The sequence below is a fragment of the Procambarus clarkii genome, chromosome 9, assembly GCF_040958095.1.
Source record: "Procambarus clarkii isolate CNS0578487 chromosome 9, FALCON_Pclarkii_2.0, whole genome shotgun sequence".
NCBI classification, from domain to species: domain Eukaryota; kingdom Metazoa; phylum Arthropoda; class Malacostraca; order Decapoda; family Cambaridae; genus Procambarus; species Procambarus clarkii.
Genome location: NC_091158.1, coordinates 27334709 through 27355048, shown reverse-complemented (window position 1 = coordinate 27355048; position 20340 = coordinate 27334709). Strand labels below are relative to the sequence as shown.

Below are 20340 nucleotides of genomic sequence, written 5' to 3'. Positions count from 1 at the left end.
ACCCAGTCTAGGGGCCCTGGGAAACCCCCCGGGGGCTCTCGGGTTCGATAGTGGTGGCCCTTGCTCTCGCTTTGGGCGAGTTGAGGGTTGCTCTGTCCCTTTGTCTCAGGGTGACTCTCTTTGCTTTTGCCTCCGTCATGCTGCCTGTTGGGTCGGTGACACATTCGACCCTTGAGTCCTGTGAGCTTTGTTGCTTGTTCGTGACTCCATTCACCCAGTCTGCTGATAAATTCCCGTGGGTGCAGGCAGCTCGCGCGTTGCAGGGTAGGATGTTGCAACGCGCTCGGGTTTGTCGCTTCCCCGGATGCCCCGATGCTGCCCCGCTTGTGTAGGGACCCAGACTTGGGTGGTTTTGGTCGCTTCGGCCTTGGTTCCTTCCACGCCCTTGTTTTTCCCCCTCCTGCTTCCGGCCCCTACGCATCTGCAGGCTTCGGGGTCGGGGCGGGGTTAGAGGTTCTGAGACTTGGGCAGTTTCGGGGGTTACCCCGTCCGGGGTAGCTGCGGAGGCATTCGAGTCTGTTCCTCCGGCCAATGCTCCGGGGTTTTGACCAGTGGGCCCCCTTCTCTTTCAGCTCTCTCGGCTGCCCCGCCTTTTTCTTGTGAGGCCGGGGCTTTGGAGGTCGACTCGGCCTCGGGGCCTGGTGCAGAGGCTCCTGGGGTTGGGGAGGAGCGGCCTTGGGGGCCTTGGGCTCCATTACGCCCCGCCTGGATTTCCGTCCTTCTGAGCGGGGCTTACTGTTACGAGGAGTGGGGTTTTCTTTCCCCCCTCTGCGTACGATTTGGGCTTGGGTTCTGCTCCTCCCCGGGTTCGGTTCCGTGTCCCTGTGGTTTCTTCGGTTCCGTCTTCAGGAGGTTTTCGGCTAACCGCATCTCTTCGCCTGCGGTGCGGTTGACCTTTGCGGCTTCCTCCTGCGTGTCCCGGAGTTTGCCTCCATACTGGTTCCTTCTGTTCTGGACAGGTTGGACTCCTTGTAGCCGTTTGGGCTCCTTTGTGGCCGTTTGGGCTCCTTTGTGGCCGTTTGGGCTCCTTTGTCGTTTGCCTGTCGGGCGGATTCTGTGCTTCTTGGGCACTCTCATCTCTGCTCTTGGGGCTGTGTATGGGGTCGGCCCATGTTGGGCTGCCTAATGTGTTCCTTTGATTGCCTGTTACACTGCACACGTTTCTTCTACCGTCCCTGTGGCTCAGTTGGGTGCTCGGTTTCCGCCTATGTCCCCTTGTGTGCCACTCGTGTATGATTTATCTATCTTCTCTGTCGCTTCCTCGGGGAGTGTGGTGACGTTTTGCTGCAGTTTTGCAGCTGCGTGTCGGGGTTGGTTGTGGCGTTATGTTCGGCCCTTCTGTGCTCCCTCTAAAGCTCTCCTTCCTTGCCGGTCTTGCCGTGCCGGGCCTGGTTTTTCCATGTTACTTGGTTTCACTGTCTTGTCCTCGCCTCATTGTGCTGGCTGGGGATGAGCTTGGGGTCTTCGTCTCGCCCCTCGCCTATCCTCCGGTTTCGGTTCAAGTTCCAGAGCCTAGTGGGCTCCCTTCCTTCGTGTTTTTCACGGCTGCCCCGGGGTTTTCTTGACGCTGGGGCTTTGAGGGGACAGCTCGGCCCCGGGGCCTGCAGGGTGGGTTCCTGGGGCTGGGGTGGGGCTCACGTGAGAGGCCTCAGGGCCCGTTGGTCCCCGCCGGGGTGTTTCTATCCCTCTGGGGGGACTTGCAGTTTTGTGGTGTAGGGTTTTCCGTTCCCCCTCTCCGCACGTGCTTTGTGGGCGTCGGCCCCTCCCTGGGCTTGGTTTCCTTGTCCGTTGTACCCGTTGTTTCTGTCCTGTCGGTGGGTGCTTTTCTACGATCTTCGCCCCTTTTTCCGGGACGGGCCTTCTTCCGTCATGTCCCCCTCTTCTTGGGGTTTCTGCATAACTTTTGGTCTCGGGTGCGACGGGGTTTTGGGGCCTTCGTCCTTTGTGTTTGCTTTTTTGTTCTCGAGGGTTCGGGACTGTTTTGCTCCTTCCCGTTTTCTGGTGCGTCTGTCGTCATTCGGTTGAGCTTCCCTCCGGTCCTTTCTAGGGCTTGTGGGTCCTCTTCCAAGCAGCTTCTGGGTGGTGGCCTTTTTGTTCTTTTGTGTATACCTCTTCTCTTCACACTGTCTCGGCGCTCCTAGTTTTCCTGGGAGCGATTTTGCTCCTCCTCATGAGTCTTTTCGCTCCTGCCCTTCTGCGGGATGTTGGTGCGGGGCGGCTCCTTATGCGAGTTCCTTCCCTGTCAGCTGCACTTGTGGAGGTGGTCTTGCACACTTGTGGCATTTTCGTTTTGGTCCTGCGTTTTCTTGTCCCTCCTGGGGCTGTCATAGGATTGGCTTGCGGAGGATGTAGTGGCGCTTGGGGCCGTTCCTGGGTCTGGCACCTTGGTTTCTGCTGCTAGCTTTCGGTATCAATATTCCTTCTGCGCCGTTTCGCAGGTTGCATCGTGCGTTGTTACACCTCCGGCCTGCTTATGCACTGCCTGTGTCATCCTGGTCTTTGGACAGGGTGCTCTCCTGTTTTTCTTCTCCTTGGTGGTTGTGGCTCCTTGGGGTCAGGTTTGCTTTGCCTCGGTTTTCTTTTTGTGTTGGCATTCGCCTCTGGGGGCCGTGTGGCAGAGCTTCTTGCTCTTCTCAGGCGCAGTGGTTTTTGGCTCCTATTGTCATGATCTTAGGTTTTCTTCGTCTGCGGCCGTTCTCCCTTTTTTCTGGCGAATGCTATACCTTGGGTTGTTGTCTCGACTTCGTGTTGTGGAGTGTTTCTCCGACCGCCTCCCGGGTATGTCCCCTTGTTTTTAGGTAGTCTTTGGTGAGGTAGCTCTGGGGAGCCGTAGGGGCTCCCCCCCCCAGAAAACATCGTTGAATGTAATGAAACGCCATTTTCTGGGTGAATCCCGGAGGCTCCCCGGCACCCTCTCGCCCTCCGGTCGGCGTTTTTTTTTTTTTCACGGTCTTGATATCCAGCCTCAGAACTGGGGCGGGGATCGCCAGCGCGGGGGTCTGGGGCTCCCCTTTCCCCCTCCTGGGGAGGGAGGAGCTGCGCAGACATGCGGCGCGGCTCGCGTGACGTCATGCTTGTTAGTTCGTTTTCCTGGGGGAGTTCTGTCCTCTCGTTTGTCGATTTTTGTTGTTTAACCAGAATTGGGGTTTGTTTTGTGGCGCTTACCTTTCTGGGTGCCTGTCCCGGTTGATGGCAGATATAGAATGCTCCAAATCACATGTGCATTTCTATGGGCCATTGCTCCCCGTGCCTCTCTGAGGGGGCCAGGTTCTGGCTCGTGGTCCCCGGTAGGCCTAGAACTCCACCCACATCGACTGATGCAAAATAGTTAGGGTATCCATATCAGCCATGGATAGCTCTGGGGAGCCTCCGGGACTCACCCAGAAAATGGTGTTTCATTACATTCAACGCTGGTTTTTTTTTGGTTATTTGAGCATAAAAGTTCTTATTATATATCTCGCCATGGGTCTCAAGACAGCCATTGGTAAGGTTCAACCTAAGAAAATAGCTGTGAGTAGCGGCAGTAGAGGATGTCCCTTCTTGACTAAGAAGATGTGTGAAGTTTGGGAAGAACTGCAAAGTTTTGCTGAAAAAACTAACCCAGATTAACCCTTAAAGTGCGCATCACGTTATATGACGTGGTAGATGTTGTTCCAGTCAACTGCGCATCACGTCATGTGACGTGTTGGAGTACTATGCAAGATTTAAACGGCCCGCGGATACACGGGGTTCACCACACCTTCATCAGGGCTCTTGTAAACAGACGCCATTTTTAAAAAAAATCGTGGGCCAAACTCCCGGGTGTTAGGGGCCTCAGTATTGAGTGAGCAACCAAGCCTGACGCACTCAGCATGAGCTAACAGCACTGCTGTTCAGCTTGTGACCACAGCATCGCTTAAAAATGCCATAATATACTTGTTCATGCTATTATGTAGCGATGATATTATTACAGAAGACCCCTGACTGTGATAAAACTGACCAGGGTTCTGATAATAGCAGGATTGTGGTGATATTTAGCACTGTGCTCCATGGAGGGAGGAGTAATGCTGTAGGAGGGTAGGGTAGTGGCGTTGTCTTCTGACTGTGTGTGGCCACCTTTTATTGACTGCACTCACCATACCAGCTTAGTGGTTCGCTATGGTGAACACAAATGTAGATACTTATATATAACGTGTGTATGGAGGGTATAAACAGCAAGAGGAGAAGGTTGGGAGCCGCTATTTTGGTGAGGGTGGTGGCGTCGTCTGCACGACGCCACCGTGTAGACGACGGTGTTGTTTACTGGTTACCACGATGGTCTTTGGGCACCATACCAGTTTACTTGTACAAGTATGGTGAATAAAACAGGTAGATATTTATATATAATGTGTGTATATAGCGTAATAACACCACAAACAGTATTGTTGGAGTAGAAATATTAGTGCGTCTGGCCTTGAGGGCGGCAGCCATCAGCTGACTGTGAGGTCCTACGTCTTTGTGCCTTTACTCACCATACAAGCTTAAATGTACAGTTATGGTGAACAAAACATGTAAAGACTTATATATAACGTCTGTATATAAAAGCAAAAACAGTATGGTGGGTGGAGATTGGTGGCAAGTCAGGTGAGGTGAGAGAGGGAGGGAGTGGCAGCCAGTGGCGGCCTTGAGGGTGGCAGCCATCAGCTGACTGTGAGGTCCTACGTCTTTGTGCCTTTACTCACCATACAAGCTTAGATGTACAGTTATGGTGAACAAAACATGTAAATACTTATATATAACGTCTGTATATAAAAGCAAAAACAGTATGGTGGGTGGAGAATGTGGGTGAGTCAGATGACTTGAGGGAGGGCGGGAGTGGCCGGCTGGTACACGGCGGTCACTCCTCGTTACTTTTTAACTCATAATAGCTACTTAGTGGTTCGTTATGGTGAACAAAACATGCAGATACTTATATATAACCTGTGTATATAGTGTAATAACTGACAAAGTATTTGTTCACTAATTGATGAACATAATTGAATCAACAATATGCACACCATGTTTTTGAGTACAGCTGATGATTCACTCATTTTATTATATAAATATATCAAACTACACACTATTGAATAATATTACAGCAAAAAAACTATGAAAAATCAATCAGAGACATTGAAATAATTAGGTAATTATGTCTTTGTGGCAACTCCGGCCTGACAGCTGGCGATCAACAGACCGCCTTGGGACGAACGCTCAGTCAGTGCCTATTTTTTGCCACACTTCCCCGCCCTATAGCGGCCAATATATGCCACTTACGATTTTTTTCTTATTTTTCCTGTGATCAGTGAACACAAATTAACAGGTTAGGAAGAAAAAATAATTTTTTTTTTTTCAAAATTGCATGCGCCTGTGGGGAAGAAAGGATATTATACCCCTAGCATGTTAAGGGTTAAGCTGTAGCAGGCCGTTGCATTGACCTTTTAAATGACAATGTGACGTCTTATTACAGACAAGTGTTAAATTGTAGGAAAAAACAAGTGTCTTTAGACAGATTCTTAGTAAGACAAGCAAGTCCTAGTGGTATGCAGGAAAAATGTGCCAGAGAGTGCATACCAGTGAAGTCCTCACTGCCTGATGTTATAATGGAAGGGGACTCCCCTTCCAAACAGTAACACCTCTCCTCCCTCCTCCTCACCATCTTCCATACGCCAACAGCAGTCTTCAGCAAGGGTAAGTAATAACTTGAACATAGTTTTGTAGGTTTATTTAGATGAATTAGGTATACAATTTTGTTTGAAGTAAGGGTTTTTGGGTAGTCAGGAATGGATTAATTCATTTCCCATTATTTCTTATGGGAAAATTAGCTTCGGATTACGAGTTTTCGTAAATACGAGCTGTCTCCATAAACGGATTAAACCCTTTAACCGAGGTACCACTGTATATACAGTACTGTATATATATATATAATATATATATATATATATATATATATATATATATATATTATATATATATATATATTATATATATATATATATATATATATATATATATATATATATATATATATATATATATATATATATATATATATATATATATATATGTCGTACCTAGTAGCCAGAACGCACTTCTCAGCCTACTATGCAAGGCCCAATTTGCCAAGTTTTCATAAATTAATTGTTTTTCGTCTACCTAACCTAACCTAACGTTTTCGGCTATCTAACCTAACCACACTTATAAAGATAGGTTAGGCTAGGTTAGGTAGGGTTGGTTAGGTTCTTTCATATATCTACGTTAATTTTAACTCCAATAAAAAAAAATTGACCTCATACATAATGAAATGTATAGCTTTATCATTTCATAAGAAAAAAATTGTAGAAAATATGTTAATCCAGGGAAACTTGGCTTATTAGGCAAATCGGGCCTTGCATAGTAGGCTGATAAGTGCGTTCTGGCTACTAGGTACGACATATATATATACGTATATATACACAGTATATATATATTATAGTGTGTGTGTGTGTGTGTGTGTGTAAATCACAAAAATTATTACATGATGAAAAATGTGACAGTACTCACCTAATTGTGCTTGCGGGGGTTGAGCTCTGGCTTTTTGGTCCCGCCTCTCAACCGTCAGTCAACAGGTGTACAGGTTGCTGAGCGTATTGGGCTCTATCATATCTACACTTGAAACTGTGTATGGAGTCAGCCTCCACCATATCACTTCCTAATGCAATCCATTTGTCAACCACTCTGACACTAAAAAGTTCTTTCTAATATGTCTGTGACTCATTTGGGCACTTAGTTTCCACTTGTGTCCCCTAGTGTGTGTGCCCCTTGTGTTAAATAGCCTGTCTTTATCTACCCTATCAATTCCCTTGAGAATTTTGAATGTGGTGATCATATCCCCCCTAACTCTTCTGTCTTCCAGCGAAGTAAGGTTTAATTCCTGTAGCCTCTCCTCGTAGCTCATTCCTCTCAGCTCGGTTACTAGTCTACTAGTCTCGGATACCAGACTAGTTTGGTCCTATCCTTGACTAGTTATGGACTCCATGCTGGGGCCGCATACTCCAGGATTGGCCTGACATATGTAGTGTCAGTGGCCTGACAGTGTCAGACCACAGAGGAAGAATTGAAACAGGAATTTCCTTAAGTACTTTTGTATATTAATACATCTTCAGAAGGAATGAGCCATACAAATTCCTGTATGGCATCATCATCATCATTATTATGCATAATCAATATTTCAATTCTTCCTCCGTGGTCTTACACTGTCACGTTTTTCATCACGTGTTAATTTTTGTGACTTTCACACATATATAGACACAGCCCCAGACATGCGGCCCCCCCCCCCCTCTGAAACTGATCGTCGAAATGGAGTTTATGCATTGCATACAAGTAGACCTGACAGTCACGGGAAATTCTCCAGACGGAGACTATAACTATATTTGTCATGTGGTAGATCATTTCAGCAAATATCATATTGTGTTTCCTTTAAAATCTTAAACTGCCAGGGAAGTTGCTTTAATGCTGGAGGAGCGCGTTTTAGCATATTTAGGACTCCTGAGATATTTCCATTCAGACAATGGCAAAGAGTTTGTAAACCTAATGCTGAAATGTAGTTTTGATCAGAGGGGGAAGGGGGTGATAAATTTTTTTTTAACTGGAAGACCCCGACACTCCCAGGCACAGGGATGTGTTGAAAATGGCAACAAAGTCTTTCAGGACAAACTTTGCAAGTTGATCGATTCAGGTATAAATGATGAATCAAGCTTTCCTTGGGCATCATTGTTACCGTTACTACGTATGCCATGAATATCACGACTTCAGAGACTACATCATCATCGCCATATGTAGTAGTATTTGGCATGCATGCTAGAGGAAATATTCTAGGAGGCACATGTACTGGAGTAATGGACGAGGAAGAAATTACTGGAGTTAATACTGAGGAGGATACAGAAAATGTTTATCACACACAGATACTTGGTGCAGACTCTCAGTTGAAGGTAGCTGGTGATGATGTGTTACAGACAGCTGGTGGTGATGTACTAGAAGCAGCTGGTGATGATGTGCTAAAGGTCGCTGGTTATGATGTGCTAGAGGCAGCTGGTGATGATGTGCTAGAGGTCGCTGGTGATGATGTGCTAGAGATTGCTGGTGATAATGTGCTAGAGGCAGCTGGTGATGATGCACTAGAGGTTGCTGGTGATGATGTGCTTGAGGCAGCTGGTGATGATGTGCTAGAGGTCGCTGGTGATGATGTGCTAGAGGTAGCTGGTGATGATGTGCTAGAGGCAGCTGGTGATGTGCTAGAGGTTGCTGGTGATGTGCTAGAGACAGCTGGTGATGATGTGCTAGAGGTCGCTGGTGATGATGTGGTAGAGTTCGCTGGTGATGTGCTAGAGGCAGCTGGTGATGATGTGCTAGAGGTCGCTGGTGATGATGTGCTAGAGGTCGCTGGTGATGATGTGCTAGAGGTCACTGGTGATGATGTGCTAGAGGTAGCTGGTGATGATGTGCTAGAGGTAGCTGGTGATGATGTGCTAGAAGCAGCTGGTGATGATGTGCTAGAGGCAGCTAGTGATGATGTGCTAGAGGTCACTGGTGATGATGTGCTAGAGGTAGCTGATGATGATGTGCTAGAGGTCACTGATGATGATGTGCTAGAGGCAGCTGGTGATGATGTGCTAGAGGTCACTGGTGATGATGTGCTAGAGGTAGCTGGTGATGATGTGCTAGAGGTTGCTGGTGATGATGTGCTAGAGGTCACTGGTGATGATGTACTAGAGGTAGCTGGTGATGATGTGCTTGAGGCAGCTGGTGATGATGTGCTAGAGGCAGCTAGTGATGATATGGCAGCTGGTGATGATGTGCTAGAGGTCGCTGGTTATGATGTGCTAGAGGTCGCCGGTGATGATGTGCTAGAGGCAGCTGGTGATGATGTGCTAGAGGTTGCTGGTGGTGATGTGCTAGAGGTCGCTGGTTATGATGTGCTAGAGGTCGCCGGTGATGATGTGCTACAGGCAGCTGGTGATGATGTGCTACAGGCGGCTGGTGGTGATGTGCTAGAGGTTGCTGGTGATGATGTGCTAGAGGTCGCTGGCAATAATGTGCTACAGGCAGCTGGTGATGATGTGCTAGAGGTTGCTGGTGGTGATGTGCTAAAGGTTGCTGGTGATGATGTACTAGAGGTCGATGGTGATGATGTGCTAGAGGTCGATGGTGATGTGCTAGAGGTCGATGGTGATGTGCTAGAGGTCGATGGTGATGATGTGCTAGAGGTCGATGGTGATGATGTGCTAGAGGTCGCTGGTGATGATGTGCTAGAGGTTGCTGGTGATGATGTACTAGAGGTCGATGGTGATGATGTGCTAGAGGTCGATGGTGATGTGCTAGAGGTTGCTGGTGGTGATGTGCTAGAAGTCGCTGGTGATGTGCTAGAGGTTGCTGGTGATGATGTGCTTCAGGTAGCTAGTGATGATGTGCTAGAGGTCGCCGGTGATGATGTGCTAGAGGTCGCTGGTGATGATGTGCTACAGGCAGCTGGTGATGATGTGCTACAGGCAGCTAGTGATGATGTGCTACAGGCAGCTGGTGATGATGTTCTAGAGGTGGCTGGTGATGATGTGCTAGAGGCAACTGGTGGTGATGTGCTAGAGGTTGCTGGTGATGATGTACTAGAGGTCGATGGTGATGACGTGCTAGAGGTCGATGGTGATGTGCTAGAGGTCGATGGTGATGATGTGCTAGAGGTCGATGGTGATGTGCTAGAGGTCGCTGGTGATGTGCTAGAGGTCGCTGGTGATGTTGTGCTAGAGGTCGTTGGTGATGATGTGTTAGAAGTCGCTGGTGATGATGTGCTAGAGGTTGCTGGTGATGATGTGCTAGAGGCAGCTGGTGATGATGTGCTAGAGGTTGCTGGTGGTGATGTGCTAGAGGTTGCTGGTGATGATGTGCTTCAGGTAGCTGGTGATAATGTGCTAGAGGTCACCGGTGATGATGTGCCAGAGGTCGCTGGTGATGATGTGCTACAGGCAGCTGGTGATGATGTGCTACAGGCAGCTGGTGATGATGTGCTAGAGGTGGCTGGTGATGATGTGCTAGAGGCAACTGGTGGTGATGTGCTAGAGGTTGCTGGTGATGATGTACTAGAGGTCGATGGTGATGACGTGCAAGAGGTCGATGGTGATGTGCTAGAGGTCGATGGTGATGATGTGCTAGAGGTCGATGGTGATGTGCTAGAGGTCGCTGGTGATGTGCTAGAGGTCGCTGGTGATGTTGTGCTAGAGGTCGTTGGTGATGATGTGCTAGAGGTTGCTAGTGGTCATGTGCTAGAGGTTGCTGGTGATGATGTGCTAGAGGTCGCTGGTGATGATGTGCTAGAGGTCGCTGGTGATGATGTGCTAGAGGCAGCTGGTGATGATGTGCTAGAGGTCGCTGGTGATGATGTGCTAGAGGTCGCTGGTGATGATGTGCTAGAGGTCGCTGGTGATGATGTGCTAGAGGTTGCTGGTGGTGATGTGCTAGAGGTTGCTGGTGGTCATGTCCTAGAGGTCGCTGGTGATGATGTGCTAGAGGTCGTTGGTGATGATGTGCTAGAGGTTGCTAGTGGTCATGTGCTAGAGGTCGATGGTGATGTGCTAGAGGTCGCTGGTGATGTGCTAGAGGTCACTGGTGATGATGTGCTAGAGGCAGCTGGTGATGATGTGCTAGAGGTCGCTGGTGATGATGTGCTAGAGGTCGCTGGTGATGATGTGCTAGAGGTTGCTGGTGATGATGTACTAGAGGTCGATGGTGATGATGTGCTAGAGGTCGATGGTGATGTGCTAGAGGTCGATGGTGATGTGCTAGAGGTCGATGGTGATGATATGCTAGAGGTCGATGGTGATGATGTGCTAGAGGTCGCTGGTGATGATGTGCTAGAGGTTGCTGGTGATGATGTACTAGAGGTCGATGGTGATGATGTGCTAGAGGTCGATGGTGATGTGCTAGAGGTTGCTGGTGGTGATGTGCTAGAAGTCGCTGGTGATGTGCTAGAGGTTGCTGATGATGATGTGCTTCAGGTAGCTGGTGATGATGTGCTAGAGGTCGCCGGTGATGATGTGCTAGAGGTCGCTGGTGATGATGTGCTACAGGCAGCTGGTGATGATGTGCTAGAGGCAACTGGTGGTGATGTGCTAGAGGTTGCTGGTGATGATGTACTAGAGGTCGATGGTGATGACGTGCTAGAGGTCGATGGTGATATGCTAGAGGTCGATGGTGATGATGTGCTAGAGGTCGATGGTGATGTGCTAGAGGTCGCTGGTGATGTGCTAGAGGTCGCTGGTGATGTTGTGCTAGAGGTCGTTGGTGATGATGTGTTAGAAGTCGCTGGTGATGATGTGCTAGAGGTTGCTGGTGATGATGTGCTAGAGGCAGCTGGTGATGATGTGCTAGAGGTTGCTGGTGGTGATGTGCTAGAGGTTGCTGGTGATGATGTGCTTCAGGTAGCTGGTGATAATGTGCTAGAGGTCGCCGGTGATGATGTGCCAGAGGTCGCTGGTGATGATGTGCTACAGGCAGCTGGTGATGATGTGCTACAGGCAGCTGGTGATGATGTGCTAGAGGTGGCTGGTGATGATGTGCTAGAGGCAACTGGTGGTGATGTGCTAGAGGTTGCTGGTGATGATGTACTAGAGGTCGATGGTGATGACGTGCAAGAGGTCGATGGTGATGATGTGCTAGAGGTCGATGGTGATGTGCTAGAGGTCGCTGGTGATGTGCTAGAGGTCGCTGGTGATGTTGTGCTAGAGGTCGTTGGTGATGATGTGCTAGAGGTTGCTAGTGGTCATGTGCTAGAGGTTGCTGGTGATGATGTGCTAGAGGTCGCTGGTGATGATGTGCTAGAGGTCGCTGGTGATGATGTGCTAGAGGCAGCTGGTGATGATGTGCTAGAGGTCGTTGGTGATGATGTGCTAGAGGTTGCTAGTGGTCATGTGCTAGAGGTTGCTGGTGGTGATGTGCTAGAGGTTGCTGGTGGTCATGTCCTAGAGGTCGCTGGTGATGATGTGCTAGAGGTCGTTGGTGATGATGTGCTAGAGGTTGCTAGTGGTCATGTGCTAGAGGTCGATGGTGATGTGCTAGAGGTCGATGGTGATGTGCTAGAGGTCGCTGGTGATGTGCTAGAGGTCACTGGTGATGATATGCTAGAGGCAGCTGGTGATGATGTGCTAGAGGTCGCTGGTGATGATGTGCTAGAGGTCGCTGGTGATGATGTGCTAGAGGTTGCTAGTGATGATGTACTAGAGGTCGATGGTGATGATGTGCTAGAGGTCGATGGTGATGTGCTAGAAGTCGCTGGTGATGTGCTAGAGGTCGATGGTTATGTGCTAGAGGTCGATGGTGATGATGTGCTAGAGGTCGATGGTGATGATGTGCTAGAGGTCGCTGGTGATGATGTGCTAGAGGTTGCTGGTGATGATGTACTAGAGGTCGATGGTGATGATGTGCTAGAGGTCGATGGTGATGTGCTAGAGGTTGCTGGTGGTGATGTGCTAGAAGTCGCTGGTGATGTGCTAGAGGTTGCTGGTGATGATGTGCTTCAGGTAGCTGGTGATGATGTGCTAGAGGTCGCCGGTGATGATGTGCTAGAGGTCGCTGGTGATGATGTGCTACAGGCAGCTGGTGATGATGTGCTACAGGCAGCTGGTGATGATGTGCTTGAGGTGGCTGGTGATGATGTGCTAGAGGCAACTGGTGGTGATGTGCTAGAGGTTGCTGGTGATGATGTACTAGAGGTCGATGGTGATGACGTGCTAGAGGTCGATGGTGATGTGCTAAAGGTCGATGGTGATGATGTGCTAGAGGTCGATGGTGATGTGCTAGAGGTCGCTGGTGATGTGCTAGAGGTCGCTGGTGATGTTGTGCTAGAGGTCGTTGGTGATGATGTGTTAGAAGTCGCTGGTGATGATGTGCTAGAGGTTGCTGGTGATGATGTGCTAGAGGCAGCTGGTGATGATGTGCTAGAGGTTGCTGGTGGTGATGTGCTAGACGTTGCTGGTGATGATGTGCTTCAGGTAGCTGGTGATAATGTGCTAGAGGTCGCCGGTGATGATGTGCCAGAGGTCGCTGGTGATGATGTGCTACAGGCAGCTGGTGATGATGTGCTACAGGCAGCTGGTGATGATGTGCTAGAGGTGGCTGGTGATGATGTGCTAGAGGCAACTGGTGGTGATGTGCTAGAGGTTGCTGGTGATCATGTACTAGAGGTCGATGGTGATGACGTGCTAGAGGTCGATGGTGATGTGCTAGAGGTCGATGGTGATGATGTGCTAGAGGTCGATGGTGATGTGCTAGAGGTCGCTGGTGATGTTCTGCTAGAGGTCGTTGGTGATGATGTGCTAGAGGTTGCTAGTGGTCATGTGCTAGAGGTTGCTGGTGATGATGTGCTAGAGGTCGCTGGTGATGATGTGCTAGAGGTCGCTGGTGATGATGTGCTAGAGGCAGCTGGTGATGATGTGCTAGAGGTCGCTGGTGATGATGTGCTAGAGGTCGCTGGTGATGATGTGCTAGAGGTCGCTGGTGATGATGTGCTAGAGGTTGCTGGTGGTGATGTGCTAGAGGTTGCTGGTGGTCATGTCCTAGAGGTCGCTGGTGATGATGTGCTAGAGGTCGTTGGTGATGATGTGCTAGAGGTTGCTAGTGGTCATGTGCTAGAGGTCGATGGTGATGTGCTAGAGGTCGCTGGTGATGTGCTAGAGGTCACTGGTGATGATGTGCTAGAGGCAGCTGGTGATGATGTGCTACAGGTCGCTGGTGATGGTGTGCTAGAGGTCGCTGGTGATGATGTGCTAGAGGTTGCTGGTGATGATGTGCTAGAGGCAGCGGGTGGTGATGTGCTAGAGGCAGCTGGTGATGATGTGCTAGAGGTCGCTGGTAATGATGTGCTAGAGGTCGCTGGTGATGATGTGCTATAGGTTGCTGGTGATGTGCTAGAGGTTGCTGGTGGTGATGTGCTAGAGGTCGCTGGTGATGATGTGCTAGAGGTCGCTTGTGATGATGTGCTAGAGGTCGCTGGTGATGATGTGCTAGAGGCAGCTGGTGGTGATGTGCTAGAGGCAGCTGGTGATGATGTGCTAGAGGTCGCTGGTGATGATGTGCTAGAGGTCGCTGGTGATGTGCTAGAGGTTGCTGGTGATGTGCTAGAGGTTGCTGGTGGTGATGTGCTAGAGGTCGCTGGTGATGATGTGCTAGAGGTCGCTGGTGATGATGTGCTAGAGGTCGCTGGTGATGATGTGCTAGAGGTAGCTGGTGATGATCTGATAGAGGTTGCTGGTGGTGATGTGCTAGAGATAGCTGGTGATGATTTGCTACAGGCAGCTGGCGATGATGTGCTACAGGCAGCTGGTGATGATGTGCTACAGGCAGCTGGTGATGATGTGCTAGAGGCAGCTGGTGATGATGTGCTAGAGGCAGCTGGTGGTGATGTGCTAGAGGCAGCTGGTGATGATGTGCTACAGGCAGCTGGTGATGATGTGCTAGAGGCAGCTGGTGATGATGTGCTAGAGGCAGCTGGTGGTGATGTGCTAGAGGCAGCTGGTGATGATTTGCTACAGGCAGCTGGCGATGATGTGCTACAGGCAGCTGGTGATGATGTGCTAGAGGCAGCTGGTGATGATGTGCTAGAGGCAGCTGGTGATGATGTGCTAGAGGCAGCTGGTGATGTGCTAGAGGCAGCTGGTGATGATGTGCTAGAGGCAGCTGGTGATGATGTGCTAGAGGTCGCTGGTGATGATGTGCTAGAGGTCGCTGGTGATGATGTGCTAGAGGTCGCTGGTGATGATGTGCTAGAGGTTGCTGGTGGTGATGTGCTAGAGGTTGCTGGTGGTCATGTCCTAGAGGTCGCTGGTGATGATGTGCTAGAGGTCGTTGGTGATGATGTGCTAGAGGTTGCTAGTGGTCATGTGCTAGAGGTCGATGGTGATGTGCTAGAGGTCGCTGGTGATGTGCTAGAGGTCACTGGTGATGATGTGCTAGAGGCAGCTGGTGATGATGTGCTAGAGGTCGCTGGTGATGATGTGCTAGAGGTCGCTGGTGATGATGTGCTAGAGGTTGCTGGTGATGATGTACTAGAGGTCGATGGTGATGATGTGCTAGAGGTCGATGGTGATGTGCTAGAGGTCGATGGTGATGTGCTAGAGGTCGATGGTGATGATATGCTAGAGGTCGATGGTGATGATGTGCTAGAGGTCGCTGGTGATGATGTGCTAGAGGTTGCTGGTGATGATGTACTAGAGGTCGATGGTGATGATGTGCTAGAGGTCGATGGTGATGTGCTAGAGGTTGCTGGTGGTGATGTGCTAGAAGTCGCTGGTGATGTGCTAGAGGTTGCTGGTGATGATGTGCTTCAGGTAGCTGGTGATGATGTGCTAGAGGTCGCCGGTGATGATGTGCTAGAGGTCGCTGGTGATGATGTGCTACAGGCAGCTGGTGATGATGTGCTAGAGGCAACTGGTGGTGATGTGCTAGAGGTTGCTGGTGATGATGTACTAGAGGTCGATGGTGATGACGTGCTAGAGGTCGATGGTGATATGCTAGAGGTCGATGGTGATGATGTGCTAGAGGTCGATGGTGATGTGCTAGAGGTCGCTGGTGATGTGCTAGAGGTCGCTGGTGATGTTGTGCTAGAGGTCGTTGGCGATGATGTGTTAGAAGTCGCTGGTGATGATGTGCTAGAGGTTGCTGGTGATGATGTGCTAGAGGCAGCTGGTGATGATGTGCTAGAGGTTGCTGGTGGTGATGTGCTAGAGGTTGCTGGTGATGATGTGCTTCAGGTAGCTGGTGATAATGTGCTAGAGGTCGCCGGTGATGATGTGCCAGAGGTCGCTGGTGATGATGTGCTACAGGCAGCTGGTGATGATGTGCTACAGGCAGCTGGTGATGATGTGCTAGAGGTGGCTGGTGATGATGTGCTAGAGGCAACTGGTGGTGATGTGCTAGAGGTTGCTGGTGATGATGTACTAGAGGTCGATGGTGATGACGTGCAAGAGGTCGATGGTGATGTGCTAGAGGTCGATGGTGATGATGTGCTAGAGGTCGATGGTGATGTGCTAGAGGTCGCTGGTGATGTGCTAGAGGTCGCTGGTGATGTTGTGCTAGAGGTCGTTGGTGATGATGTGCTAGAGGTTGCTAGTGGTCATGTGCTAGAGGTTGCTGGTGATGATGTGCTAGAGGTCGCTGGTGATGATGTGCTAGAGGTCGCTGGTGATGATGTGCTAGAGGCAGCTGGTGATGATGTGCTAGAGGTCGCTGGTGATGATGTGCTAGAGGTCGCTGGTGATGATGTGCTAGAGGTCGCTGGTGATGATGTGCTAGAGGTTGCTGGTGGTGATGTGCTAGAGGTTGCTGGTGGTCATGTCCTAGAGGTCGCTGGTGATGATGTGCTAGAGGTCGTTGGTGATGATGTGCTAGAGGTTGCTAGTGGTCATGTGCTAGAGGTCGATGGTGATGTGCTAGAGGTCGCTGGTGATGTGCTAGAGGTCACTGGTGATGATGTGCTAGAGGCAGCTGGTGATGATGTGCTAGAGGTCGCTGGTGATGATGTGCTAGAGGTCGCTGGTGATGATGTGCTAGAGGTTGCTAGTGATGATGTACTAGAGGTCGATGGTGATGATGTGCTAGAGGTCGATGGTGATGTGCTAGAAGTCGCTGGTGATGTGCTAGAGGTCGATGGTTATGTGCTAGAGGTCGATGGTGATGATGTGCTAGAGGTCGATGGTGATGATGTGCTAGAGGTCGCTGGTGATGATGTGCTAGAGGTTGCTGGTGATGATGTACTAGAGGTCGATGGTGATGATGTGCTAGAGGTCGATGGTGATGTGCTAGAGGTTGCTGGTGGTGATGTGCTAGAAGTCGCTGGTGATGTGCTAGAGGTTGCTGGTGATGATGTGCTTCAGGTAGCTGGTGATGATGTGCTAGAGGTCGCCGGTGATGATGTGCTAGAGGTCACTGGTGATGATGTGCTACAGGCAGCTGGTGATGATGTGCTACAGGCAGCTGGTGATGATGTGCTTGAGGTGGCTGGTGATGATGTGCTAGAGGCAACTGGTGGTGATGTGCTAGAGGTTGCTGGTGATGATGTACTAGAGGTCGATGGTGATGACGTGCTAGAGGTCGATGGTGATGTGCTAGAGGTCGATGGTGATGATGTGCTAGAGGTCGATGGTGATATGCTAGAGGTCGCTGGTGATGTGCTAGAGGTCGCTGGTGATGTTGTGCTAGAGGTCGTTGGTGATGATGTGTTAGAAGTCGCTGGTGATGATGTGCTAGAGGTTGCTGGTGATGATGTGCTAGAGGCAGCTGGTGATGATGTGCTAGAGGTTGCTGGTGGTGATGTGCTAGAGGTTGCTGGTGATGATGTGCTTCAGGTAGCTGGTGATAATGTGCTAGAGGTCGCCGGTGATGATGTGCCAGAGGTCGCTGGTGATGATGTGCTTCAGGCAGCTGGTGATGATGTGCTACAGGCAGCTGGTGATGATGTGCTAGAGGTGGCTGGTGATGATGTACTAGAGGCAACTGGTGGTGATGTGCTAGAGGTTGCTGGTGATGATGTACTAGAGGTCGATGGTGATGACGTGCTAGAGGTCGATGGTGATGTGCTAGAGGTCGATGGTGATGATGTGCTAGAGGTCGATGGTGATGTGCTAGAGGTCGCTGGTGATGTGCTAGAGGTCGCTGGTGATGTTGTGCTAGAGGTCGTTGGTGATGATGTGCTAGAGGTTGCTAGTGGTCATGTGCTAGAGGTTGCTGGTGATGATGTGCTAGAGGTCGCTGGTGATGATGTGCTAGAGGTCGCTGGTGATGATGTGCTAGAGGCAGCTGGTGATGATGTGCTAGAGGTCGCTGGTGATGATGTGCTAGAGGTCGCTGGTGATGATGTGCTAGAGGTCGCTGGTGATGATGTGCTAGAGGTTGCTGGTGGTGATGTGCTAGAGGTTGCTGGTGGTCATGTCCTAGAGGTCGCTGGTGATGATGTGCTAGAGGTCGTTGGTGATGATGTGCTAGAGGTTGCTAGTGGTTATGTGCTAGAGGTCGATGGTGATGTGCTAGAGGTCGCTGGTGATGTGCTAGAGGTCACTGGTGATGATGTGCTAGAGGCAGCTGGTGATGATGTGCTAGAGGTCGCTGGTGATGATGTGCTAGAGGTCGCTGGTGATGATGTGCTAGAGGTTGCTGGTGATGATGTGCTAGAGGCAGCTGGTGGTGATGTGCTAGAGGCAGCTGGTGATGATGTGCTAGAGGTCGCTGGTGATGATGTGCTAGAGGTCGCTGGTGATGATGTGCTAGAGGTTGCTGGTGATGTGCTAGAGGTTGCTGGTGGTGATGTGCTAGAGGTCGCTGGTGATGTGCTAGAGGTCGCTTGTGATGATGTGCTAGAGGTTGCTGGTGATGATGTGCTAGAGGCAGCTGGTGGTGATGTGCTAGAGGCAGCTGGTGATGATGTGCTAGAGGTCGCTGGTGATGATGTGCTAGAGGTCGCTGGTGATGATGTGCTAGAGGTTGCTGGTGATGTGCTAGAGGTTGCTGGTGGTGATGTGCTAGAGGTCGCTGGTGATGATGTGCTAGAGGTCGCTGGTGATGATGTGCTAGAGGTCGCTGGTGATGATGTGCTAGAGGTAGCTGGTGATGATCTGATAGAGGTTGCTGGTGGTGATGTGCTAGAGATAGCTGGTGATGATTTGCTACAGGCAGCTGGCGATGATGTGCTACAGGCAGCTGGTGATGATGTGCTACAGGCAGCTGGTGATGATGTGCTACAGGCAGCTGGTGATGATGTGCTAGAGGCAGCTGGTGATGATGTGCTAGAGGCAGCTGGTGGTGATGTGCTAGAGGCGGCTGGTGATGATTTGCTACAGGCAGCTGGCGATGATGTGCTACAGGCAGCTGGTGATGATGTGCTACAGGCAACTGGTGATGATGTGCTAGAGGCAGCTGGTGATGATGTGCTAGAGGCAGCTGGTGGTGATGTGCTAGAGGCAGCTGGTGATGATGTGCTAGAGGCAGCTGATGATGATGTGCTAGAGGTCGTTGGTGATGATGTGCTAGAGGTCGCTGGTGATGATGTGCTAGAGGTCGCTGGTGATGATGTGCTAGAGGTCGCTGGTGATGATGTGCTAGAGGTCGCTGGTGATGATGTGCTAGAGGTCGCTGGCTATGATGTGCTAGAGGTTGCTGGTGATGTGCTAGAGGTTGCTGGTGGTGATGTGCTAAAGGTAGCTGGTAATGTTCTGTTTAGAGGTCGCTGGTTATGATGTGCTAGAGGTCGCTGGTGATGATGTGCTAGAGGTAGCTGGTGATGATCTGATAGAGGTTGCTGGTGATGATGTGCTAGAGATAGCTGGTGATGATGTGCTAGAGGTCACTGGTGATGACCTGCTAGAGGTCGCTGGTGATGACCTGCTAGAGGTCGCTCTTGATCAGGTGACTGGTAACTGTAGAATACAAATGCCAGAATAGCTCTACAAAATAAAGCACATCAGGCAACAATAAAAAATGCAGAATGAATGAAAGCCAAGTACAAAAAGGCTTATGGTGAGAACATTTGCGAATTTAACCACTTAACTGCGCCAACCGAGTATTCTCGGTCGGTGGGAAACTGCGCCAACCGAGAAAACTCTTCTTGATTTTTCGGTACCAATTCTAAATGTGTACAAGGTTGGTTGTGTACGAAATGGACTCTTAGGACCTCCAGTGAGAGGCTGCCATCTTGGAAAAAATTCCCAGAATGCCCTTGGGCTGCTGACTGGGTTAGTACTGAATGAGCAACCATGGGTGGCGCACGCTTGCCGCACGCGTCTCTGGCTCCCAAACACTTGTCCGACGCAGTGTAAAGATGAAGCTCTGTCGGTGAAATTCAAACCTTATTGTTTGAAAAACATAAGGGTCATAATATTAATGAAGCTAGGCGCAATAAGGACCTAATACAAAGGTCGGATGCAAGTGATACAGCACCTATGAGGACGATACAGCGAGCGTATCCAGTTGTAGCTCTGAGCGTCACTCTTGCAATCCTATGCTATCTCCAATTTATTTAGATGATTCATAGATGAATCGTTTTCTGCGTTTAGTGATGATGCATCTGATACAAATAGCATAGATGAACAGTGTTAGCGGTGGTGTTTTCCATAGATATTTTCAAGAATACCTGAATCTCTTCCTAACTGACGGACACTCTTTGAGGCTAGCTGAATCTCTTTCTGACTGACGGACACTCTTTGAGGCAAGCTGAATCTCTTCCTGTGTGGGATCATACAAAGTGATCTTTTCAAGACTACCTTACAAATTGATCTTTTCCTATAATCTTTTCAATACTACTTTATGCTTTACAAGCTTGGCTACATACAA

General features: G+C 49.9%; 2 protein-coding genes across 2 annotated transcripts in view; both read left to right on the top strand.

Annotated features, from left to right (window-relative positions):
• AlkB (alpha-ketoglutarate-dependent dioxygenase AlkB) overlaps positions 1-20340 on the top strand; it is a 309007-nt gene that overhangs the window by 22533 nt on the left and 266134 nt on the right. The window lies entirely within an intron of this gene.
• On the top strand, positions 7770-19452 carry LOC138362852 (uncharacterized). The gene is made up of 11 exons (XM_069321424.1): positions 7770-8228; positions 9006-9356; positions 9498-10350; positions 10510-12111; positions 12643-13422; positions 14836-15278; positions 15420-16200; positions 16360-16647; positions 16993-17793; positions 18586-18930; positions 19232-19452. The coding sequence occupies exons 1-11, from the start codon at positions 7770-7772 to the stop codon at positions 19450-19452; spliced, it is 6924 nt and encodes a 2307-aa protein (XP_069177525.1).

Excerpts from the sequence above, each read along its gene's own strand:
- LOC138362852 (XM_069321424.1), top strand. The coding sequence starts at position 7,770 with ATGAATATCACGACTTCAGAGACTACATCATCATCGCCATATGTAGTA. Across the intron at positions 15,279-15,419 it reads TCGATGGTGATGTGCTAGAG|GCAGCTGGTGATGATGTGCT; the intron begins GTTGCTGGTGGT and ends GATGTGCTACAG. Across the intron at positions 18,931-19,231 it reads TGATGTGCTAGAGGCAGCTG|AGGTCGCTGGTTATGATGTG; the intron begins GTGATGATGTGC and ends TGTTCTGTTTAG.